Source organism: Podarcis gaigeae (genome assembly GCF_964106915.1).
Source record: "Podarcis gaigeae genome assembly, chromosome: 4".
Taxonomy (NCBI): Eukaryota; Metazoa; Chordata; class Lepidosauria; order Squamata; family Lacertidae; genus Podarcis; species Podarcis gaigeae.
This window is the reverse complement of record NC_139677.1, coordinates 94,707,534-94,733,907: the sequence shown is the minus strand read 5'-3', so window position 1 is coordinate 94,733,907 and position 26,374 is coordinate 94,707,534. Positions and strand designations below refer to the sequence as shown.

General features: G+C 44.2%; 1 protein-coding gene across 13 annotated transcripts in view; it reads right to left on the bottom strand.

The window, feature by feature from the left end:
- The window catches only part of DLG2 (discs large MAGUK scaffold protein 2), a 902,142-nt gene that overhangs the window by 740,331 nt on the left and 135,437 nt on the right, over positions 1–26,374 (bottom strand). For all 13 annotated transcript variants that reach the window (XM_083736268.1, XM_083736240.1, XM_083736269.1 and 10 more), the window contains exon 5: positions 8,156–8,254. In XM_083736268.1, the coding sequence (XP_083592394.1) occupies positions 8,156–8,254 (99 nt within the window). The remainder of the gene's footprint in view (positions 1–8,155; positions 8,255–26,374) is intronic.

The following is a 26,374-nucleotide window of genomic DNA, read 5'->3' as shown; positions in this document are numbered from 1 at the left end:
CCTTCTGATCAGCAAGTCCTAGGCTCTGTGGTTTAACCCACAGCGCCACCCGCAATCGCATGCAGAATGTAGGCACCCTATATATAGAAATGAGCAAACCAGTGAGTGATATTTTAGGGAGAAGGCAGCGCCCATTACTTACATCTTAGGAGCCTATACAACACAAAACACTGTTGCTGTATGTAGGTTTTATTTTATTTGTTTTTTATCTTATATTTTGGAATTGTACATCCAGTTTTGATTTATTTTGTGTGTGTTTTTGTGTTTCTTGGAGGGGGCACACAAAGCAGGGCCTCAGATGGTTGCGAAGTCTGGCTCAGTTCATATGGGGAGAGGCAGTCCTTGAGGTATCACAGAGCCATTTAAGGCTTTATAGCTCAAAACCAGCACTTTGAATTGGGCCTAGAAACTGATTAGCAGCCAGTGCAGTCAGGCCAGGATTGGTGTTATATGCTCAAACCATCTTGCCCCAGTGAGCAACCTGGCTGTTGAATTCTGCACCCACTGAAGTTTCTGATCTGCCTTCAGAGGCAGCCCCAAATGTAATGAATGCATTGCAGTAATCTAACCTAGAGGTTATCAGAGCATAGACAACAGAGGTTAAGCTACCCCGTCCAGATCGGGGTGCAGCTGGGCCACCAGCCAAAGCTAATGGAAGGCACTCCATACGACTGAGGCCACCTGAGCCTAAAGAGACAGCAAAGTATCCATGAGTAACCCCAAGCTACATACCTGCTCCTTCAGAGGAAGTATAACCCCATCAAGAGCACTCAATTTCCCATCCTTCCAGTCTAGGGAATCACCCGCTAACAGTGTCCCAGTCGTATCTTACAAATTTATGTCATTCAATATAAACTTTATACCCATTCACATCAAAAGGCAGAAAGCCACCTTTCACTTTTTGGGATGATACATGGTAGCTCTTCTGTTCTTCCTGCTTACAAATTTTAAACATCTACTGAAAACTATGTTATTCTGACGGTCCTTTGCAAGTGCATTTCTTTTCCCCAACTGTTCCCCCCCCCCCCGAGGCTTTTATTGAAGTTTTATTGATCCTTGCTGTAATTTTGTATGGTGTGTACCACCTTGCTGAATTCTTGTGAAAACTACATTCCCTTTCTATATATTAAACAAATAAATCAGAAATGCTCTGGGAAAGACCAGCACTTGAAGGTGTAAAATTGGACAGGAGGGCGAGGAAGTATGAGGATAGAGAGGTGGAGGTGTTGAAGGGCTGACCTCCAGATCCTGCTTTTTGCAAGCAGAAACTACTTCGAAATGAATGGAGGTTGTGTCATAAGACCATTGTAATAGCGAACTCTATTTATTTCAAAGAGTCTTGTGTCTGAAATGTTGTGGTGGATCATGCCCATACGATGCCAAGTTCATTAAATCCTGCTTGTCCTCCTTTCCAGCTAACAACATTGCACCTACAAACACTGGGGTGTTATTTCAAGGAGTGAGATAAACTTGTGCATTAAATCTTTCCCAATGAAATCCATGGGACTTTTACCCTGGTGAAACATGCCCATTGTCTGTACATTTTTTTGAAAGGCTACTTATTAAGCTGATCTCGCTCTCTTAAGCTGGGTCAAATCACTTCCCCCTTTTATATATACACTTGTAATTTCTGTTCTACGACACAGACAGAAATTATATATCATTAGGGTGATTAAGTATCACTGCAGAATGGAACACCACCAATCAGAAAAGTCCTTGAAAATTTTAGCCAGGGGGTGGGGAGTGGGGGAGAAACAGATCACACTTGAAGGCTCAGCCAGTTTTTCAATATACAGTGGTACCTCGGGTTATGAACTAAATTCGTTCCGGAAGTCCGTACTTAACCCGAAGCGTTCTTAACCTGAGGAGCGCATTCCCTACATAGGCCTCCTGCGGCCCCGGAAGCAGATTGCGTTCATATCTCGGGGCAAAGTTCACAAACCAGGACACCTACTTCAGGTTTGTGGAGTTCATAACCCAAAGCATTCGTAAGCAGGACTGTTCTTAACCCGAGGTACCACTGTACTGTAAATTGTATTCCCCACTCTCCCATAAACAAAAATTATCATAATAGTTCCATTGCTCAAATTAGAACTAAGACCAAAAAAAGGAATGGGGTACACTTCATAAACATTTTCCTCCCCGCAAAGTGCTTCCTGGGTCTCCCAATTTAAGGGAGGATTTGCACAAAAGGGGGCAAAAGTGTTTGTAGCCCTATAGCTAGATGCCACCGCCACCACTACTAAATGTCAACATTCCCCTCCGTGTCCACATTAGGGATGGAGAGAAATTCAATTCAGTTTGTGTTTAAAGATGAACCTGGCAAATTCAGACTTTCCAAAATGATATGCAACCCGAAACACAGCCATCCTTAGCAAGCTGCCTGCCTCTCAATTTTGCAATGCAGAGAATACATATGTTAGTTAGAATAGCACAGGAAAAATGCATTAGGGGACGGGCTTTGGAAAAATTGTGTTTATTAGGCAAAACTGCATGCAACAATGTGTTTATTAGGATAAATTTTCGCTGAAAAGCAGGTGGATTTTCTTTGGGACTGTTTTTTAAAAATCACAAATTGCTGTATAAACAAGGAGAACTGAATTTATGGTTCCAATGAAAGAGCCCAGCTGACAGGTCTGTCCATCTCCAATGTACAGAGGTACACATACACCTTTCACTGCTCCACTGTCTGGTATCACTTTTAATGCACTTCCAGCCCTCTTCACCAGCTGCTTCCACTCCATTAGAAAAACAACAACAGCCCACTTCTTCCTAGAAACAGTCAATCTGATTGCTTATAAACTAACTTTGTTCTTCATTTGCCCTCATCAACTTTCTAAAGTAGCCATATCTAACTGGCTCACACGAGGACCTCACTGTTTCTAGGAGTGATGAGGGTAATTAAAAAAAAAAAATGTGCCAAAGCGACAGCCAGTTTGGGCTGTGATCAGTAGCAAACTAGTGCGAATGTCAGATTGGAATGGGCCACACCCTGAAACCTCCTTTTTCATAGGACCACAGAATTGTAAAGTTAGAAGGCACCCAATGCAGGAATCTCAGCTAAAGCATCCAGGTCTTCACACCAAAACTCAAAAGCTAGATGAAACAGGTGCAGCAGCAGTTTGAATTGTTCCCAGTGGAATTATGAGCAATTACAGTATAAATGAATCATATTTAAAGTGGAAAAGGGCAGCTGGGAAATTGGTATTAAGCAACAACTTTCGTAATTCTCTCCAGAAACATTCTAGTAGTTACAACAATGTATTTTTGGTGGGTTCCATTGTGCAATCGCAAAATGCATCTTTGGGGCAATAAATAGGATTTTACTTCTTCTGTTTTAATGCATAGAAGAGGCACCATTTTGATTTAGTAACTGGCTAACATTCCCCATTTGGTCAAAAACAGAACATTCATAACAGACTTCCTGGCCTCGAACCAGTGGGGTTAGCTTCCAGAAACCCACCTTTCCCAGTGTTTTGGAAACAGTGTAAAGGTTTGCTTAGATGGCACTTCTACTGCTATAAAGGTCTGCTTCTTCTTTATTTCTTTATTTCTTACGTTATTTTGTGGTGTAGGGTCCTTAGCATTCAGACTAGAATGAGTTTTATTCAGCATGTTTCATGGTGTGTGCATGTTTTTGAGCTTTGTGCCAATTCTATTAAGAAAGCAGTAATAAGGAAACACTGAATTTAACCTTTAACAAAAAGAGCCCCAAAGTATTTAAATTTAGTATTTAAATTCAGCATTTGACATTCAAGAATCACAAAGGTGTAGAAAAACAGAGGTTGCTGTCTTTTCTGCTACAACCGCATCCAGTCACTGAGAATAATTTACTGCTTATCAGTAGAGACCAAAATATGGTCACAGCAATGTAAATAAGGCATTAACATGCTAAACCTCCCATCTCACTGGGACATCTTCAATTAAGTGCATTTATTAAAGGGCAATAGGAAAGAAATCATATTTATCCTTGAACTAAAACACAAGCAGTAGTGACGAATAATCAGAATAAATAATTAGAGCTATCAGCAGATTAAAGCATTCCTAGTCAACTAAATGTGTTCAAAGAGCAGGACGTAATTGTTTGCAAAAGGCCTTTCAAACAGTGCTTTGGCTGCATGGACTCTGTTCTCAGCAGCCAAGCACAGCCAAACTGAGCAGGATTGAATCCTCTGCTCACCAGTTCTCCAATGACGGGTTCGATCCTGCTGGGTGGAGGGGTATGCTTTGCCAGCACATTCCCCACAGGGAACACGCTGGCAAAGAAGACCTCAAAAGGATTGTGAAAGGTCAATTCTGTTCAGTTTGGCTGTACACACCTGTTCCCCTGCTGTCGCCCCTGGTTTTAAGAGGTTCAAAGTCTAGTGTTGGGCTACTTGAAAGCCCTTTTGCTTAGAACCTGCATTAATCTTTAAAACTATGAAAATCAGAGGTTCACAGAGCAGTGTGGGGCTCTTTGCGAAAGCGCTTCAAACAGCCCCACACTGTGCTTTGAAGTCTTAAATACTGGATGTTAAGTTGTGGGTGAACATATCAGACGACACAGCGATTCTCCAAACAGCTCTTGTTTATTCTCAAGTCAGAAAAGAACTGAACTGAAGGGTTCAGCCAGCCTGCTTATATAGAGCTCCAGTACAACATAACTGTAACAACTTTCTGTAACTATCCAATCACTGAACGTCACTTTCGATCCCTTATTTGCATAAGTGGACCTGAACTATCTACAGTACCCCCTGCTGGCCCAGGGTGAGAACTTCAGTACATAACACTGGAGGTTCAAAGACTGGCCCCACCCACCCATTAAATTTGGCCCTCTAGGGGTGGGGAGATAAGGATTTGGCCCACTGCTGCCAATGTATTTTTTTCTGCACCAACCTCCCCACCCCTTCTCCTTCTCCTTCTCAGTAACCAACACCACTCAGGACGGCAGGTGGGTGCCACACACAAACATACATTGCCATCTACAAATGCCTAACATTTTCTGGATACAGATTTAATTGATGCTCTGCAATTCAAATAATGCAAAATGCTCTAAACTGCCTTATTTCTGTATATTCCAAACAAAATGAAAGTAAATTAAAATAATAAATTATTTAATTAAAATAATGCAAAATGCACTAAAATGCCTTATTTCTATAAATTCCAAACAAAATGAGAGTTTACAAAGATTTTGAAAGCAGCACCCATTTTCTTTGGGTGCTTCTTTTATAAATCCCTGGTTATCCATCACAGCACCTTCCTTATGTCATTTTTGTATCACCCATAATGAGACAGCTGTTTTGCTTCTACTACCTCTGTGCCCTCTTAGGACGAAGGAAACTACAGGTAACTGAATTATATATGCAGTGGCAAAGACCTAAGAAGCACGCTGTAGTTATAAGGCACTGTGTCTTTCCAAAGAGGCTCTCAACTCTTAAAGCAGCAATATGCTCTCCAGATCTGCACTTTAATTTCCATCCACTCTTCCTGGCAGAAGGAAGCTGGCAGCATATTTCAAAAAGAGCCACGTGCTCGTTTTCAATAGCTAACCAACCCCGTAAAATGACAGGCTGTTTTTCTAATAGCACATCATTAACATGCGAGCAACTTCACTTGAGGATATGTCCTGACAAATAGCTCTCTCCATAAGTGAGACAAAGGAGGAGACTTGGGAAATCCCACTGATTTCCTGGCCTTCTTCGAAAAGACCAACTGAAAAGTTGCATCTTTCCCATATCTCTGCAGCCGTAGTTAAACTAGAGGTAGATGACTGCATGGGACGCGGGTGGCGCTGTGGGTTAAACCACTGAGCCTAGGGCTTGCCGATCAGAAGGTCGGCGGTTCGAATCCCGGGACGGGGTGAGCTCCCATTGCTCAGTCCCTGCTCCTGCCAACCTAGCAGTTCGAAAGCACACCAAAGTGCAAGTAGATAAATAGGTACCGCTCCGGCAGGAAGGTAAACGGCGTTTCCATGCACTGCTCTGGTTCACCAGAAGTGGCTTAGTCATGCTGGCCTCATGACCCGGAAGCTGTACGCCGGCTCCCTTGGCCAATAAAGCGAGATGAGCGCCGCAACCCCAGAGTCGGTCACGACTGGACCTAATGGTCAGGGGTCCCTTTACCTTTACCTTTATGCAGCAGTACAATTGTCCCTCTATGTTCTGAAGGTGGTATAGCCCCATAAGGATTACAGCACATGGTTTTTTTCCTGGATGTGTATATTGGCAAGAAATAAATTTGCATTTTCCATGTTTTTTCACCTCCCCTTACTTTTTAGAAAAGGTATTTCATGACATTTGGGGGATCGAATAAGCATTCCAAGCCCATCAGCTTCTATTTTCTTTTCCTTTTATTTCCAACTTGAGGATATTAAGAGGGAAAGCCCACATCATTTTTAAAATGTTATTTTGAGAGAAGCCGAGAAGAGGGAGAAAGGAACTAAAGAGCTGAAAACTTTCTACAGTCATATAAAAAGGTGGGGGAGAGGAGCCTGAGAGAATTGTCACAGCCAAGCTGTAAACCTGTGAAAATATGACATGAATTATAATAACAGAAAGCTTGACACACTTTAACTTTGTCCTGGCAGGCTGGAAGCCTATTATTTATTACAAAGTAGAACGGTAATGAAGAAAATTAACGATGTTAACCCATTTCTCCATTCAACTTCACTGCTGAGCCGCAAACAGCTATAACTATCATTACTTTGTCAATACAAAACTAATCTCGCCTCCCAGAGCTTTCAGCCTTCTCTTCCAGTTACCTAGAAACTGAGCCATAATTTGCTATGGGGAGCAAACAGAGCCTTAAAACCAAAGAGGCAGCTGCAAAATGATACTGCCCCATCAATTAATCTTTCCCCAGGGATGCCACTATTCTGCCTGCTACACAGAGAGGCAGGCCATACATACTACATCTATCAATGATCCCTGTGTCTTTTAAGGTGCTGCAGGAAAGCTTGTGGAACTACAGATGTAGCTGGACCCCAAATACCACCACGTAGACAATGGTCAGAGGTGGTGTGGTTGCTGTGCTGTTGTTTGTTTGTTTGTTTGTTTGTTTGTTTGTTTGTTTGTTTTGTTTGTTTGTTGTTATGTTTATCTCCTTTCTCCCAGCCTGGGGTTCGTGGCAGCTTACACGTAAATACATTGGTTATGTGATACAGAGTAATTAAACCAAACTAGCTAAAACTGGGGACGCGGGTAGCGCTATGGGTTAAACCACAGAGCCTAGGACTTGCCGATCAGAAGGTCGGCGGTTCTAATCCCCGTGACGGGGTGAGCTCCTGTTGCTCGGTCCCTGCTCCTGCCAACCTAGCAGTTCAAAAGCATGTCAAAGTGCAAGTAGATAAATAGGTACCACTCCGGCAGGAAGGTAAATGGCGTTTCCGTGCGCTGCTCTGGTTCGCCAGAAGCGGCTTAGTCATGCTGGCCACATGACCCGGAAGCTGTACGCTGGCTCCCTCGGCCAGTAAAGCGAAATGAGTGCCGCAACCCCAGAGTCGGTCACGACTGGACCTAATGGTCAGGGGTCCCTTTACCTTTACTAGCTAAAACTGACAATCAAAACACATCTAGAAGCAGCAACTAAAATACAGTTTGCCCTGGAAGCAGCCCAATGGCCAGCATTGCCTGCACCTTAGTTTTCAAAGGCCCGTCTGAACAGGAAGGCCTTAGCCCGCCAATGGAAGGATAGCAAAGAGAGAGCCAGTCTTGCCTCTCTTGGGAAGGAATTGAGGAATATGGGAGCAGCCACAGAAAAGGCTCTGCTTTCCTTTGGACCACATCAGCGAGGCTGAGGTGGGGGGGTCTTGGCATCAAGGCAGCCCAGGACCTCCATACACACTGCCCAAGCTTGCACCCCAGGGAGGGGAGGTTACTTCAGTGCTGCTCACACAGTGGTTTGGCTTCACCCCCGGAGGCACACTCCATTGTCTCTCGGGACAGACGGATGCCAACAGCAACAACAAAATTCACACCGTGCATGATTTCATACTGCTGTACCATATCTCCTCATAGTTATATATTTTTTTTCTGCCAGGTGTCTTCATGTATCCTTCCCTGTTTCTTTGTGCGGACAAATGCTGAGAAAGAGATGGCGTAGATACAGACAGCTCTGGTCTGGCCCCTTTTCCACCACAACCATTGGGAGACTGCAAGCATATTGCAATCATTCTTACCTTTGCAGTTTTATCTGTGGAATGATTATCAGAAGATTGGTTCCCTTTGTCCTGGTTTTTGCCTGCTGCCTGTTGTTCTGGACCATTTGAAGCTGCTGTCTAGAAATAGGAAGGAGGGGAGACATTTCAATAAAACGTTCACCACAAAAGTAGTAGCACAAACAGAATATATTTCTGAGGGCCCTTCCAGGTGCCCATATTATTATGCATTCATGCCCTGTACTCCCTTGCCTGGAAGTAAGTTCTGTTGACTTCAGCGGGGCTTACTTCTGAGTAGTCACGCATGGGATCGCACTATTAAAGGTGAAAACTGCTGAGAGACTTATGCTTTGAGCCTGGAAGGATAACACACACACACACTTATGCAACGGTCTGAGGACCTCACTGCCCTTGCTATACATTGGTACCTCGTGTTAAGTACTTAATTCATTCCGGAGGTCCGTACTTAACCTGAAACTGTTCTTAACCTGAAGCACCACTTTAGCTAATGGAGCCTCCTGCTGCTGCTGTGCCGCCAGAGCAAAATTTCTGTTCTCATCCTGAAGCAAAGTTCTTAACCTGAAGCAATATTTCTGGGTTAGCGGAGTCTGCAACCTGAAGCGTATGTAACCTGAAGGGTATGTAACCCGAGGCACCACTGTATTTGAATACATTTTTCATAAACAACCATTTTGGGTGAATACTTATCTGGACATTTGCATGGCTTATATCGATGTATGTGTTTGAATTAAGATGGGTGTGTTGATGGTGACTATATTCTCAGTTTGAGCTGGTGGGGGTTTTCATCCGTTCTTTCTGTTTTTCTTTTCTTCGTTTGTTATTAAGCCAGCACTTTGGGAGCAAACTGGGAGCCAGTGTAGATCTTTAAACACTGGCAAGGTATTTGAAAGATTGGCAATGTCTACCTAGTCATATATCCATCTCTACCTTCTCCCGCCATCTCTCGCTTTTTTCCACCCATTGTAAAGCATTCAGCTTGTGAAGACCTCCAGTATGAGTGATCCACCAACGGTTTAAATGGCAGTGGTTGACTAAATAATTATAATTTTCCTACATTCAATCAACGCTATAGAACGAAGCTCTGGATGCATTTCAGCTGGCTTCCCCCTCGTTCCCGGCCGTAATGAAAAAGCAGCACAATCTGACATTGAAAATGGCACATTCTGACAACATTAACAGCTTCATACATTAAGTAGCCCATAAAAATGCAGCAATATATTCAGATGGGCTCAGGAAGGTGCTTCTTAACCCCATATCCATGATTAAGGAAGAGCTTAGTCACAAATCACACCAGCATAGGTTTTGCAACCATCCTTCATTTATATAACAAGAAATAAAGATGTGCATTTGTGAACAATGCATTTGTGAACCACTTTGATGTTTGTTTTTACAATCAAGTGGCATAGAAATTTTAGGACTAGGACTAAACCTGCCTGGGTGACCCCCACTTCCTGGGATAAGGGGCAGATATTCTCACGCTGTGTCCAAGATTCCTGTCAAGGCTTTGTTGAATTTATTTTTTTACCTTCATAATTCGAAGGGAGCCACTGACATTTCAGCCAGCCTTTTGTCTGGCAAAAACCCTACCCAGCACTTGTGTATCTCAGTGGTAGGTTTGGTTTTCTTTGGCTTGGTGCATCCCTAGCTGTCCAGGGATGATCTAGTATATTATGCAAGGCCTCCCTAGAGGGTTTGCACCAAGCTGCTATTTGGATGCCTGTGAGCCATCTGCTAAAAACATATGGTCTAAATTTAAATTTGTCTGCAAACCATAAAAGGATCTTAACGTCTTCAGCAGGGCCAGCCTACCCATGAGGCAAAGTGAAGCAACTCCTTCCTTCAGCAGGATCCACAGGGACAGCAGATCCCAATGCCAACCTTTGTTCCCCCTCCAACTTCCTGGGAGTAGATCCCCTCTTTTTTCTTAGTGAGGAAGTCGCACTATTTTGTTGATCACCCCCATTGCTAAAATGTCTTGGGCTTGCCCAAGTCTTCAGAGTTCCCAGTATCACCCAGTGCACACTCCAAAGCTGAGTGTACCTTCTGTAGCTTTGGAGCCCCTGCCCACACCTGCTGTGACGTCACAGCAAATCAACCAATGGCACCAAGAGAGATGGAACATGCTTGAGCCTAGATGGCCATTGGCTGCTTGACCCACCTCCCTCAATACCTTTGGTCAGAACCGCAGTCATGAGATGCTGGAAGAAAACATTCAGGACTCCAAAAGCATAGCAAGTGGTGTTATGTACTGAAGTTCTCGCCCTGGGCCAGCAGGGGAATACTGTAGATAGTTATGCAAATAAGAGATCGAAAGTGATGTTCAGTGATTGGATAATTTTAGAAAATTGTTACAGTTACGTTGTACTGGAGCTCTAAGCAGGCTGACTGAACCCTTCAGTTCAGTTCTGTTCTGGCCTGTGAATAAACAAGAGTTGTTTGAAGAATTGCTGTGTCGTCTGATATGTTTACCCACAACTTAACAAGTGGGATAATGAGAATCCCGGGGTCGGAATGGTTGTAGCTGAGTGGTAGAGGACATGCCATGCATGCAAATGGTACCAAGTTCAATTCCCAGCATTGCCAGGTAAGGGTGGGAAAGAGTTCTGTTTCAAAGCTTTGAACAGCCTTAGAGGTCACTGCAGATCAACTCCAGCCATCCTAGCCAATGGCCACCAGGTTCTTTAACACCAGGTTAAGGTAAGGTTGCCAGATTTTTTTTCAGTGAATCCGAGGACACTTTTCAACTTCAATGGATTTTGTATGGGGACTGTATGGGGGACGGATAACGGGGACGTCTGGTAACCTTAGGTTAAGGAAGTCATAGACAATATAGACAATACTGAGCTAGATGGACCAATATATAAAGAAGAGCCTGTTGGATCAGGCCAGTGAACCATCTAGTCCAGCTTCCTATTCTCGCACTCAGGGGCGTCTTAAGCATATCCGGCACTGTGGTGCAAAGATCCCTCCGGCCCCCGCCCCTGCCCCCCCGTTTCCCATAGTTGTCGACCTTTTTGCAGGTGGGGAGCCCCAAAGCTGTTGAACTTTTTAAGGAAAGGTTCCCCAGAGTTGTTGACCTTTTTTTAGGGAGCTGACGCCACGCTTACATTAGAAGAAAATCTAATGAAGTCCTCAGTTCCAAAGCAAGACTTATTCAAGGCTCAGCGGTTCTTCTAATTCATCCTCATGATTCAAATCACCACATATCAAAAAGTTAAAGCAATCACCAGTTTGTTGTTCTTTAAATAAATTGATAAAGACACAGAGAATGAAGTTCCCGGCCAATTTGTGTTTAAGTACAAAGCTGACATTTTCAAATATTGTGCGGGGTGGGGTGGGGGTGGATGTAAAGTAGTGACATCCTGAACCTAAAAAGGACCCAAAACTTGGGTCACAAAGGCTGAAGCCCTAACTGCACTTACCTGAGAGTAAGCCCTGCTGAATCTATTAGGACCTTAAAACCCGCCCCCGTCTTTAAAGGACGTTTTGTTGGGGTTTTTTGGTTTTAACCACTAACTGCACGGAGAGTACACTCTCTAGTCCATCCTTACCTCCGAACTGAGTCCTAATGATAGTGCGTGCGCCCCTCAGCTTTCCCCTCCCACCGCCCCAAATCTGAATGAATCCCTCCACCTTTTTCCTTGACGCAGTGCCCCCCGTCCTCCCCACTCCCTGAGCTGGGCAGCTCAAGGCTTGCTTGCCACACGGGCTTCCTCAGCAGTCCCGCTACTGCCGCGGGGCGGGAAGGAGGCAGAAGGGAGTTGTGTAGCTTTGTGTGCCGCCATCGATGCCTCCTCTCCCAGGCAGGAAGCGAGAGAGAGCAGCTGGCCGTAGGAAGATGCGCTGGCGCTGCCTAACATGCCCTCGCAGCTGTTCCCGGTTGTTCCCAGACTCTCACTGCTGGGCGCCCCGATGAGCAGGTGCCATGGCGCAGGGCGCCACTAACCCTACTGGGTAAGATGGCCCAGCTCACACTGGCCAACCAGATGCCAATGGCAATCCTCCAAGCAGGGCCTGACTCAGCAGGAATCAGCTTCCTCCATTTGTAAAGCTTTCGGTATTGTTTTCTATGGCCGTTTCCATACTGTAATTGAGTTGCATTATTACATTGTTGACTTTAAATTGCAAACCCATTTGACCTTATTTAAATAAAGCAATGAAATCAAAAGCTGTAACACCTTAAGTGGTGTGCACTCTCTTTGACACAGGTGGTACCTCCACCACTTTGATACCTCACCCAGCATAAGATGAGAGCAGGATCAGGCCAAATACCCATCATGTCCAGCATCTTGTTATCGCAGATGCCAATGGGAAGCCTGAAAGAGAGGCAAATGGGCTGGTGCAGAAGAAGGCAGCTTTCCTAAGCAGATCTTCATAAATTGATGTCCAGACACAGTAATAAGAAACGTCTGCAAAACAAATGTCAAAACAAATGTTTGCAGCTCCAAATCCCCCCCCCCCAATCACATGAAGCCACAAGGAGCTACCTTTTATGTGACTGATATTTACTTAAGAAGACTTGCCTTCAGTTCTTTTATTTGCTAATTAGATGGGGGTACTTTTAAGACTGGCATTTTCAACAAGCTTCGGTAAGCCAAGAACCCTATACAGGCAAAAAATGAGCTGAGCTCTGTATATATCCCAGTAAGTTCCACATTTAAATGTCAGCTTCCTATACAGAATGTATACATATTTCCTAGGACTGCTAAGTCATAACATACAAATGCCACATACATATTTGGAATGGTTTGGAAGGAGGGGATGATGCAACCAAGGTTCCCCTCCTGCACCCAAGACCCATTACTCATCCCAGTGTTTTCATCCACCCTGCTGTGGGATGGGAGGAGGAATAACCTGGGGGAAACTATGGCTGCATCATTTCCCACATTCTTGAGATTCCTAAAGGTATATGTAGAACCACTGGATTGTGGTTAGTGAGACTGGACTTATCCTTGCAGAAGCCATGCTGGTTCTGCGTCAGCAAGGCTTGTTCTTCGGTATGCTTGGCAATTGTATAACTAATAATAGTTTCCACCAGTTTTCCTCGAACAGACATTAAGTTAACCAGTCTGCAATTTCCTGGATCCTGCTAGATCCCTTTTTAGAAATGGTGTTGACAGCTTTCCAGTCCTCAGATATGGAGGCTGAACTTAAAGATTTAACATATTTTTCTTAGAAGATCAGCAGTTTCAAATCTGGGTTCTTTTTTAAAAAAAATTGTCAGAAGCATTTGACTGTGTCGACCGCAGCAAACTATGGCAAGTTCTTAAAGAAATGGGAGTGCCTGATCACCTCATCTGTCTCCTGAGAAATCTCTATGTGGGACAAGAAGCTACAGTTAGAACTGGATATGGAACAACTGATTGGTTCAAAATTGGGAAAGGAGTACGACAAGGCTGTATATTGTCTCCCTGCTTATTTAACTTATATGCAGAATTCATCATGCGAAAGGCTGGACTGGATAAATCCCAAACTGGAATTAAGATTGCCAGAAGAAATATCAACAACCTCATATATGCAGATGACACAACCTTAATGGCAGAAACTGAGGAGGAATTAAAGAACCTTTTAATGAGGGTGAAAGAGGAGAGCGCAAAATATGGTCTGAAGCTCAACATCAAAAAAACGAAGATCATGGCCACTGGTCCCATCACCTCCTGGCAAATAGAAGGGGGGGAAATGGAGGCAGTGAGAGATTTTACTTTCTTGTGTTCCATGATCACTGCAGATGGTGACAGCAGTCACAAAATTAAGAGACGCCTGCTTCTTGAGAGAAAAGCAATGACAAACCTAGACAGCATCTTAAAAAGCAGAAACATCACCTTGCTGACAAAGGTCCCTATAGTTAAAGCTATGGTTTTCCCAGTAGTGATGTATGGAAGTGAGAGCGGGACCATAAAGAAGGCTGATCGCCGAAGAATGGATGCTTTTGAATTCTGTTGCTGGAGAAGACTCTTGAGAGTCCCATGGACTGCAAGAAGATCAAACCGATCCATTTTGAAGGAAATCAGTCCTGAGTGCTCACTGGAAGGACAGATCCTGAAGCTGAGGCTCCAAGACTTTGGCCACCTCATGAGAAGAGAAGACTCCCTGGAAAAGACCCTGATGTTGGGAAAGATGGAGGGCACAAGGAGAAGGGGACGACAGAGGAAGAGATGGTTGGACAGTGTTCTCAAAGCTACCAACATGAGTTTGACCAAACTGCAGGAGGCAGTGGAAGATAGGAGTGCCTGGCATGCTCTGGTCCAGGGGGTCACGACTAAACAACTAAACAACAAGAACAATACCAGCTGCTGGAAATCAGAAGTGGGGAGAGTGGTATTGCACTCAGGTCTTGCTTGTGAGTTAACTATAGCCATCTGATTGGCCATCGTGAGAACATCGTGAGAACTCAGTGTTCCTGCAGTTTCGATTAAATATATGACATGGATCTTTGGCACAATCTAGCAGGGCTCTTCTTAAGTTTTTAATTTCTTAAATTTAATTTAAGGTAATCACAGTGACAGGCATCAATTTAAAATGTGCATATATTTATTGGAGCAGCATGGTTTCTACCGACTTCTAGGAAACATTTTGATCCTTTCAGCAGTCTATAAAATAGGTTGCTTTGATATACTGGCACATCCTGGTGACAACAGGAATCTGTCAATTAATCTATCATACTGGTAATCAAAGGCTCCTAGGAGCACACGATGCTGGGAGATATTGACTTTTATTAAATTAACTGCTTGGGAAATAAATGCTGCTCCAATCATTAAAGCATTTAAAGAGCTACAGGGGAAAGTGCAAAATACATAACCACATGCGCCCAAGTCGCTAATTTCACAGAATATTAATGTAAATTAATTAATTAAGCAGATGTACAGCGACCACATGGCCTCCTGGGATGAACACAGAACACTGGGGAAGATGTGAATGCAAGAAAAATAGTGAGTCACTTGCCTGTGTATAAGGTTACAGGCTGCAAATGATCAATGGGAAGAAAAATATGCTTGGCTTAAGCATAATTCACTTTCAATAATTTCAAATTCTGGCTTGGTGTGGACAGAGGTGAGTGTGCGGGTTCCAGAGGAAGAAATTTTCAGAAACATTAATCTCTCTCTTTTTCCTCCCTCTGCCACACTCTTTTCTGTGGGAATTAGACTGCAGTTCCCATTTGCAGAGTATGGGGAAGACAGCCCTGGGTCTTTTGACCTTTTAATTCTCTCTTCCCTCCTAGAAAACCACGCAAGACACTCTTCATTGAAAATTTAAGGAACATATAACTTTTACTTATTGTGCCTGCAATTTCAGATTAAATATATTTACAAGGTAGGTGGGTGTTTCTTTTCGTTCAGACCCTCCAAGTGTCCCTATTTTCCAGGGACAGTCCCGGATTTACAGAAGCCATCCCAGTTTCTGATTTGATCCCACAATGTCCCACTTTTCTCATCTGAGAAATGTTGGAGGGTATGGAGTTACATTATGTTCCCCACCGAGCCAAGGAGACAAGTAACTATACTTTAGAAGACACCTGAAGGCAGCCCTGTATAGGGAAGGTTTTTATAAAAAAAGTTTAACGTTTTATTGTGCTTTTATATACCATATTTTTCCGTGTATAAGACGCCCCCATGTATAAGACGACCACCCTTTTTTTTTAGCCCAAAATTAAGAAATAATTAATTGCAACATTCCGTGTATAAGACGACCCCTAATTTCAAACTTAGAAAAAATTGGGGTGAATATAGTCTTATACACAGAAAAATATAGTATGTTGGAAGCCACCCAGAGTGGCTGGGGCAACCCAGTCAGGTGGACTGGGTATAAATAATAAAATTAATTATTATTATTATTATCCCATTAAATCAAGTTTTGCCTTCTGGGGCAGCAGAACACAAGTCTCTGCCTCCTTTTAAGTAAGGAGAAATCTGGGACCTTCAGATTGCCAAGCATGTCAATTAGCGCTAAGCTACAGTGTTTGCCTTCTTCAGAGGAAATACACTGCAAGAACAAAAAAAAAATTCCTTCCAGTAGCACCTTAAAGACCAACTAAGTCAGTTCTTGGTATGAGCTTTCGTGTGCATGCACACTTCTTCAGACTTCACACTTCTTGTACACTGCAAGAAGTGAGGTTACAAGGAACCAGGCAGAGGGCCTTCTCGGTAGTGGCACCCACCCTGTGGAATGCCCTCCCATCAGATGTCAAGGAAATAAACAACTATCTGACTTTTAGAAGACATCTGAAGGCACCCCTGTTTTGGGAAGTTTGTAATGTTTGATGTTTTATTCTGTTTTTGTCCTCTGTTGGGAGCCACCCAGAGCGGGTGGGATATAAGTAATAAAATGATGATGATGATGATGTTTCTGTCTAGTTTCAGCCCAGAGACCACATCTCACATATGCAATAACCTTTCAATTACAGAAACTGCACGTTGATGGCCATCCCCATTCCTGCCATAACTCCCAAGTTATGCTGTGAAAGTTTTGATTCCACCAACCCAAAAGGCCTTTCAGCCCATCAGGCAAAGGGTGGTGGGTTTACAGGAATGAAGATAATGGATGAGGGTGTATCAGGGTAAAAAAGAGAATGGTATCCGAGAAAGTACATCTTAAGATCTGTTCCTCCTAAGCGAAACTGGTATTATTAAACAAATCCCTCGAAGTCTGGAGGAAAAACAAAGGCAATTTGAAGCTCAGCTATGGCTTAATGGGTGTTCTTTGGCAACAACATCCTGCAAAAGCTAAATTGCATTTAAGACAAGAGGGCAAATCAAGTGTAAAGGATCATAGCCAGAAACATCGTCCTGCCATTATAGGCTGCCACCGTGGGGCTTAGTCCAGATTTGCAAGAGGGCAAACAGTACCCAGCCTCTATCAGTACAAATGTAAGTAAGCAAAGCCCTTAGCCAAGCCTAAGTAACTGGAAAGAAAATGATGGGGGGAGGGGGAAGTAATTAGAAATAGTGAGTATGACTAATGATTTTAGACTGGATGCTATTGGGCAATACTCTAATTAGCAAAGACAATGTTTGTGTATCTTGGTTAGATCATGCTTTTCGAGCCTGGGTACATAAATCACGGCCTACGTATGCCAATTGCCATAACAACTTGATAACCCTTTTCCTCTTGTCATTTTTCATCACATATTCTGCTTCCACCTCCATCCTCCTTTGTAGCAGCAATCTTGTTGCTATGATAGGGCATTTCATAGCTTACTTTTGTGCTTGCTAGCTTCATAGTAGATCAGGGATGGTCCATTTGGTGCCTTCTGGATGGTTTGGACAACGTCCATGATCCTTGATCATTGACCATACTGGCTGTGGCTTATGGGGTTTTTAGTCTGCAATAGAGGGCAGCACATGGTGTCTGTGAGTATCATAGAATCATAGAATCATAGAGTTGGAAGAGACCACAAGGGCCATCGAGTCCAACCCCCTGCCAAGCAGGAAACACCATCAGAGCACTGCTGACATATGGTTGTCAAGCCTCTGCTTAAAGACCTCCAAAGAAGGAGACTCCACCACACTCCTTGGCAGCAAATTCCACTGTCGAACAGCTCTTACTGTCAGGAAGTTCTTCCTAATGTTTAGGTGGAATCTTCTTTCTTGTAGTTTGGATACCCATGTGACACCTTAAGTTTAGCTATTGTAAGGAAACATTGGGTCCTTGGGGGTGAAAGGAGAGTGAAATATACTCGGAGTCGAGAATGGATTTCATGCTCTTTATTCAGCTCATAGTGGGAGGAGGAATGAAAGTTCCCCCAAAACATTGTTCTAGGACCAATCAGACTGCTGCATTTTGGATCCTACTCAACTCAGTACATAACAGAGAGTGTGTGATGAACAATAGTATCCACCTCAACACCAGTGAGGGGATGCAGGTGGCGCAGTGGCTAAAACCTCAGCGCCTAGGACTTGCCGATTGTCAAGTCGGCGGTTCGAATCCCCACGGCGGGGTGCGCTCCCGTTGCTCGGTCCCAGCGCCTGCCAACCTAGCAGTTCGAAAGCACCCCCGGGTGCAAGTAGATAAATAGGGACCGCTTACTAGCGGGAAGGTAAACGGTGTTTCAGTGTGCTGCGCTGGCTTGCCAGATGCAGCTTGTCACGCTGGCCACGTGACCCAGAAGTGTCTTCGGACAGTGCTGGCCCCCGGCCTCTTAAGCGAGATGGGCGCGCAACCCCAGAGTCGGACACGACTGGCCCGTACGGGCAGGGGTACCTTTACCTTTACCTTACAACACCACTGATGGGTGCAGTTGCTTGGTTAGGAATATGCATCCCTCCCCCAGCTCATAATGCACACTGTATTCCAAATTGAGCATCCTTGAGCATTTATAGCTCAGATAAACTGTAGAATTTTGGTCCTAGTACTCATGCTAATGCTAGTGAGCAAGGGAATCTGGAACCGGACTAATTTGGCTCCAGTTTTATCCTATAAGCGTGGGTACTAAATTACTAAGGTATTGGCCACTAGACTGATCATTTTGCCAATTCCTGTCATTAAGGTCCAGATAGTTCTAGCTCAGATCCTGTGAAATTCATCAGCCCCAGGGGCAATGAAACATGTCTCTCACATACTGGTCTCTACAGCCACAGCTGGCGCTGTATGCTTCCAAACGCCTGATTTCACCCCCAAAGGAACATTCCTCCATCGTTTCTCGAGACAGACAGATGCATATCACCAAACATATCGCAGAAACAGCTCACTGTAGTTGCTTCATTGCTCATAAACATAACCTGCAGTCGGATTCCCAAGTGCTTCCTTTGAAATACTTCTATGGTTGCATTAAAATCCGATACATGTAACGTGGCAGTGAATAGAACGTCTTCTAAATATTATCACCTTTACTGTGGTACTCAGCAGGGCTGTTCTTTCTCTCTATTGCCATTTATTTGAGAAATGGAAGCTATAGCTGCAGGGATTAGATTAGATCCAGCGATTATGGGAGCAGAGATAAAGCAGAATACATAGCGACGCACGGACGGTGCCATATTGAAGTTGTCTCCTCGGTGAAATTGCCTATTGAGGGGAGGCCGTACTTTGCATGCAAAAGGTTCCAGGTTTAATTCCATGCATGTCCAGCTATGAAATGCTGAAGAGTGAATGCAGATCTGGGCCTGGGCTGATGGAAGATGTAGCCAAAAAAAATATACTGGTAGAAAGAACCAGGCTGGGGAAGCGTGGTATAGATAACACTGAATCTGATGGATTTTTGTCTTCTCTTTTTGCTTTTTAATGGTGTCGGGGAGCTACCATCAGCTCAGAGGCGAGAGGTGGAAGGGCAGTTGGGTTACAGGGAGCCTCCAAAGATCGTGAGAAGCAGCACTTCCTCCGCGAAGGAGGGAAGCCACACCTCCAGTGGGGAAGGGATGCAGGGATCGGAGGATGCAAGGGAGAGCCCCAGCACCGAGCATGAGTAAAGCGGGGGGTGGGAGGCAGGTCCCCCTTTGCCCACGCCCTCCCTGCACAGTCGATTTACGCGCAGAGAGGGGAGGCATAGGATGGGGGTCACTACTCTGCTGGGGAAAGTTTAAGGACCGCCCACTCCCAGATTCTGCTAGTGACTGAGCAAGACATGGAATTGAGACGTTCTGCACTGTGAATGTTTTTGCACCGATAATAAAGCCTTTGAAAAGACCAGTGGGGGTCTTGCCTGTTCGCTCTCGAGCAACCACACCGGCACACATAACAAATGGAATTTGCAGCTTCGATTGAAATTCTTTTCTACCTCCCCACTATCCTGAGACTGACATGAAGAAGAGTGGGTTTCAAATAAGCATGAGACAGCTTCCTGCTCCAGGTTTGGTTGATTCCAAAATTAACATACATTCATTGAGAAAATGCATTCCGTGCCCTTCCCCCCCCAGCCCCTGTGTTTGTTTGTTTGTTTGTTTGTTTGTTTGTTTGTTTTTAAAAAACCACCCTGGAATGCTTACAGCCAATTAAAAATTATAAAATCATTTAAATAATTAAAGAACCTCATATACCACTTAGCAAATATACTCTCCTGTAATGAACTATTTAAATCAGTTACAGCAGCAATTTTTTTATATAAAAAAAGATGACCTGTTTATATCCGTGTTTAGAGAAATAGCTTTTTCAGACTGTTTACTCTCAAATTAAATATTTAATTATCTGTAAGAACTGCGGATGTCAGCAAAATGGAGCAGGTAATTTAGAGATATTGCAAAAGATAAAGTTTGCAAGAGGTGTGGATTTAATTAGGCGGTGATCATTACAGTTTTTAATATGGGCTTATATTAATGCCATAAAAATTGCAGTCTTGCAATTTCATAGTGTACTTTACATGACCATTGACATATTTGTTTTTAGACCTTGCAGATATTTTGTTAAGTTTGATCAGGTCTGTTTAGGTCATTTCTTTGAGGTCGTAACAGGTTATGTGCACCATTGTGTATTCTGCTTTATAACTTTATTGCGTACTCTCATTCTTCATTACTATCCCCAGTGGCTGGTATTCAGATGCACACCACCTCTGGTACTGGAAGCAGAATACAGCCATATTGCCTGGTGGCCAATGATAGCTTTAATCCTCCATGAATTTGCCTAAGCTTCTGCTGAAGCCACCCCAAGTCGGTGGCCATCACTGGTGGCAAACTCTTTAGTTCAATAGTAAAATAATGCCGAAAACTTTAAAAATAATTCCAAGCAAAGCCAATCATATTGCAAGGCATTTCCTGCCTGGTGAGTGGGGGCAGTGGCGACCAGCTACCCAGTTTTTCCTCCTTAGCAGCCCTGCCACCACCGCCATTCCCATTCTCCTGAGGCAAGTGAAAATGTTTGCTTGTTGGTGGCCTGAGCTAAAAGGTTGTCTCATGTATTTGTCCTCTTGACTTCTCCCAACGTGCCACAGACAGTGTAGTTGGCAATAAAGATTATCATTACAGTGGTACCTCGGGTTAAGTACTTAATTCGTTCCGGAGGTCCATTCTTAACCTGAAACTGTTCTTAACCTGAGGTACCACTTTGGCTAATGGGCCCTCCCGCTGACGCTGCACCGCCAGAGCACGATTTCTGTTCTCATCCTAAAGCAAAGTTCTTAACCCGAGGTACTATTTCTGGGTTAGCGGAGTCTGTAACCTGAAGTGTATGTAACCTGAAGCGTATGTAACCCGAGGTACCACTGTATAATCACATGTGTGTTTTACACACACAAATTCGATTTCACACACTTGGCGGCAGCTCTATTCGAGATCCATTCCAGCCTTTTTTTCCTGCCTATCTCTCTCTGTGTGTCCACCTCTCTCCTTCTCCCTTCCACTGGTTGCTCGCATGTGGAGGAGTGAGGGCAGGCAACAGAGACATGAGGGAGCCCTTCCCCCGGGCCCTTGCCAGCCAAGAAAGGGTGATCTTGGGTCAATGTGATCTTTAGGCATGACCCTAGGAACCAAATACCTGGCACATGATGCGACTTGCCTGTATGATGATGATTATAAAGTTTATTGCCAGCCCTTCACCAGCTGGCCCCGGGGGGGGGCAGTTATAACAAAATGCAAGGGGGAATTCAGTTCCAAAAATATCAAATTTCCACTTCCTGAAACAATGTGCCATTTCCTGAAATCAAAACACAACTATCCTTTCAAATACAGCAACGCCATACTCCAACTCAAAAAAAAAAAGTGTGCCAAAAATGCATTATATTATGGGTGCAGGCACAAAAAATGAAAATAACATCCCAAAACCATTATGTTATGGGAAAGTGCTTGCAAACCAAAAATGTGTACAGTGGTATCTCGGGTTACATACGCTTCAGGTTACATATGCTTCAGGTTACAGACTAACCCAGAAATAGTACTTCAGGTTAAGAACTTTGCTTCAGGATGAGAACAAAAATCGTGCTGCGGCGGCGCGGCAGCAGCAGGAGGCCCCATTAGCTAAAGTGGTGCTTCAGGTTAAGAACAGTTTCACATTAAGTACAGACCTCCAGAACGAATTAAGTACTTAACCCGAGGTGCCACTGAATTAGGAAAAAATTGCAGACAAAAATGTACATGCATTGAAATGGACTTTTAGGAGGACTTTGAAAAAGTTATGCACAATAATGCAGAAATGTGGCAAACTGAACTTTATATTGTAAGAAAGCAAAATGAGAAACCGAAAGACAGATTCAGCCATCCCAAGCTGGGAAAGACCCCCGGCGGAGTGAGGACGAAGTAAGGTAGGCAAGCCAGGCCACGCACTAAAGCATGCATTGCTCTGTGCACATGATTCATGCTGCCATCGCTACTGCTGCATTGCAGCATCCCCTTGAGCAGGTAGAGAGCAAACATCAGTGGAATAGTGAGCAAGTAGCTGAGAGGTGCTAGTAGTGCCACACAGCCTTTCCTGCAACACACACACATACACACACACATACACACACACACACACACACACACAGGCCAGGCTTCTGACCTCAGGTGTGGTCATTGGTGGGTCCTGCAAGTGTGTGTGTCACACGCACATACACAAATTGACTGTGACTTCTCAGGATGCAGTGTCAAACTGAGACCCAGATTCGAATTTCTACTCAGCTAAATGGGTGACCTTGGACCAGTCACTTTCTCTCAGCCTCACAAGATTGTTGTGAAGATTAAGAAAAAGGAGTGGGGGAACTATGTAAGCCTCTCTGAACTTCTTGCAAGAAAGGTGCCGTATTTTTTGCTCTGTAAGACGCACCAGACCACAAGACGCATCTAGTTTTTGGAGGAGGAAAACAAGAAAAAATATATTCTGAATCTCAGAAGCCAGAACAGCAAGAGGGTTCGCTGCGCAGTGAAAGCAGCAATCCCTCTTGCTGTTCTGGCTTCTGGGATAGCTGCGCAGCCTGCATTCGCTCCATAAGATGCACACACATTTCCCCTTACTTTTTAGGAGGGAAAAAGTGAGTATTATAGAGCAAAACATACGGTATATAAATGTAATAAATGTTGCACTGTGGTTTTACATTTTTTCCTAATCCGCCTGAAAACAGGTATGGAATCAAGGCGAGACCTCCATACTGTACGCATATTTGGTGGGAGTGCAAGATGTTAAAAGACTTTTGGGACACCACCTATAACGAACTGAAAAAAATGTTTAAACTCTCGTTCATAAAAAAAAACCCGAAACTTTTCCTGCTCAGTATCATGTCTGCAGAAATTAAGAAAATATACAGACCCTTATTTATGTTATTCTAAAGCAGCAATGCTGCAGCAAGCAAAGGCTCTAGCAGCTCAGTCTGCTGCTTGTGGCTGGAAAGCCAAACAGGAAGTATGTGACTGTTGCCATGAAAACGAAGGGGCAGTCCATTCTCCTTATTGAGCACAGGATGTGAGCTCAGTGTGTGTCATATGACCTGTACAGGATGTACGTGGGTGGAGTTTGGAGTTTCTCTCTGTTTGTTGAAGAGAGCAGACATCTTTTACTGTATGATTGCTAAAGACAGGAATAAAAGCATGTAGTTACATTACTGTCTGTGTCTGATTCCCCTCCCTGGGGATATGCAGGGAGCAGGGAGGAGGAGAAGCAGTTGGTGTGTTTTTCTCACAGCCTGAGGAAAATCGCCGGAACGGACCTCGTATGTTTTTCCTGCCGGGAGTCGCCGGAGGGAGGTCAAAGGAATTCAGCCGGTGCCTGAACAGATAGGCACATACCTCTGACCGGGCTAGAATTCCAACAGTGGTAGCAGAGCTGATGGTTTCTACGATCCATGGAAGTCTGCAGAAAGAGTGGCAGAGCTGCTGTATTCATTGCTCCATGGAGGCCTGAGGTGAGAAAGCTGATTCTCTGCAGCCAGAAGCTGACCAGAAGATTCTGAAAGCCAAGCAACGGAGCCCAGGTATGAGATTTTCGGGCTTGGAAGTGTGAATGCAGATTGATTCATTCTCTGCTTCAAGGGAGCAACGTTTGGGAAAAACAGCTCCGAGAGAGAAGAGCTCTGCATTCCAAACATTCCTGTGGTTAATCCTGTCCAAGGAAAGGAATGCTGTTGCTTAGCAAGGAAGGCCAGTTTCACGAGAGGGCTGGAAGTCAGGCTTTGCCTCAGAGAGGCAAAACAGCCTATGTTTTGACTTAGGCCCAAAGGAACTGTTGGAAAGGGACTTTCCAAAGCGGCCAGTGTTATAGCTGCCAGGTGCACAGAGTGTAAACAAGCCAGCTTTTGGATTTTAGAGGCTTGTGTTTGAGAGTCAATGCAAGGACTCAAAATGGATGCCAAGAAGGGGGGAGGCCTGCCTTCTCCAAGCCTCCTGACCAGTGACAATTATGCATCTTGGTCTATTAAGATGAAGGCCTTGCTGCAGAATCAGAGACTGTTTGGGGTGATTGAGAACCCCATCCCTGCAGCACCAACGCGTGCTTGGGAGTCACAGGATGTGAAGGCCAGAACAGCTATAATTCTGTGCGTGTCAGACTCTCAGCTTATCCATATACAAGATTTACAGCACGCGAAAGATGTTTGGGACACGCTGAGAAGGACACATCAGAGAGATGCAGGTTCTTCAGCGTTGCTGTATTTTGAGAAGCTGACCAACCTGAGGCTTGCGCCTGATGGAGATGTTCAAGCGCACCTGACGGAAATGAAATTTCTGCGTCAACAGATGGTGGAACGCAATTTCCGTCTGCAGGAGGAAGTGTTTTGCTTCATGGTGATCAACAGTCTGAATCGGACTTACAAAACGGTTGCCAGTCAGCTGGGGTCTCTCCCAGCAGCTGATCTAACGTCGGACAGGGTCTTTGCCGTCGTTCTGAATGAACATGACAGACTTGCCGCCCTGGAGGTCAAGGACAGGGGGAGACATGAACGGAGTTCTGACACCCCCCTGCTGAAGCTACTGGAGAAAACGCTGTAGCTTTGAACGTTGTCCGATGCTACAATTGTGGGCAAACTGGGCATCTTCAGCGGTACTGCAAGAAGCCACGTCAGAACAAAGGAGCCAAGGGAAGCTCCACAAAGTCTGAGGCGTCAGACAAAGGTCACACCAAGCCAAAGGCAAAGGCTGCAAAGGCTTTGATGTCCCTAAAAGCCACACCAGAAGTGGGGAATTCTTTCGTTTTGGACACGGGAGCGACAGTTCACATGACAGGACACAGAGGACTATTTTTTACGTTTAAGAAGCAAAGCTTCGCGGTACAACAGGCCAACGGTCAAGAGCTGGAAGCCACCGGAATTGGGACTGTGTATCTTGAAAGTCTGAACTTGACTATAAACAATGTATATTTGGTTCCAGAGTTGAAGTACAATCTGCTCAGCGTTTCGCAGATTGCCAAGAAGGGACTAAAACTGTCCTATGATGATCAACACTGCGAGATCTACAAAGATGGAGAGTTGTATCTTTCTGCCAAAGAGAAAGATGGACTGTATTTGTTGACATTTGATCAAAGTGATTACATGGAATGTAATTCTTGTGATTCTAACATGATTTCTTTTGCAGGTGTAGCCAAGGAGAACACCAAGAAGGTGACCTCGAGGGTCAACAGGGCATTTCAGCGGGTGTATGCTGATGTGATTGGTCCTTTAGCACCATCTAGAGGCAATGCAAAGTATTACCTAATATGTGTTGATTCTTTTACAGGTTTTGTCTGGATTTATCTTTTGGAGAGACCGCAAGAAGCCTTAGAAAGGTTTAAAGAGTTGTGTGACAAGGTTAAAAATATGCATGATGCTGACATAAATTGTATTTGCACAGATGAGAAGCCAATTTTTCTTTCACAGGATTTCCAGAGGTTCCTGAAGAAGAAAGGGATAAGACACAAAATTGCTAGTTCCGAAGAAGCTTGGAACAGATGTGTCTGTGTTAGGGTGAACAAAGAATTGCAAAAGGGAATGGAAGCGCAATTGCTTAGTTCACATCTGTCACATGAGTACTGGGCTGAGTCGCTAATGTCGTTTTGTTATACGTGGTTGAGAAAGTTTTCAAAAGAGTTGGGAAGTTCTCCTTTTGAGAAACTGTTCCATAGAAAACCTTCTGTTGCCCATTTCAAGGTTTTTGGGTCTCATGTGAGGACAGAAGCTCCGGGTGGAGTAAAGAATGCCAGAGGCATTTTTGTGGGTTATGAAAAAGGTCTCTACAGAGTAATTTTGTCTGAATCTGGAAAGGTGATTCTCACAAAATTTCTAGAGAGTGCTCCTGAACAGGAGAGAGTGATTGTTCACACATTTCCCACAGGTGATGATGATGATTCTGATGATTCTGATGACGATGTTGATTTTATTGAGTTCAGTAGTACTGATGATGACAGCGATAGCTCAGACAGCTC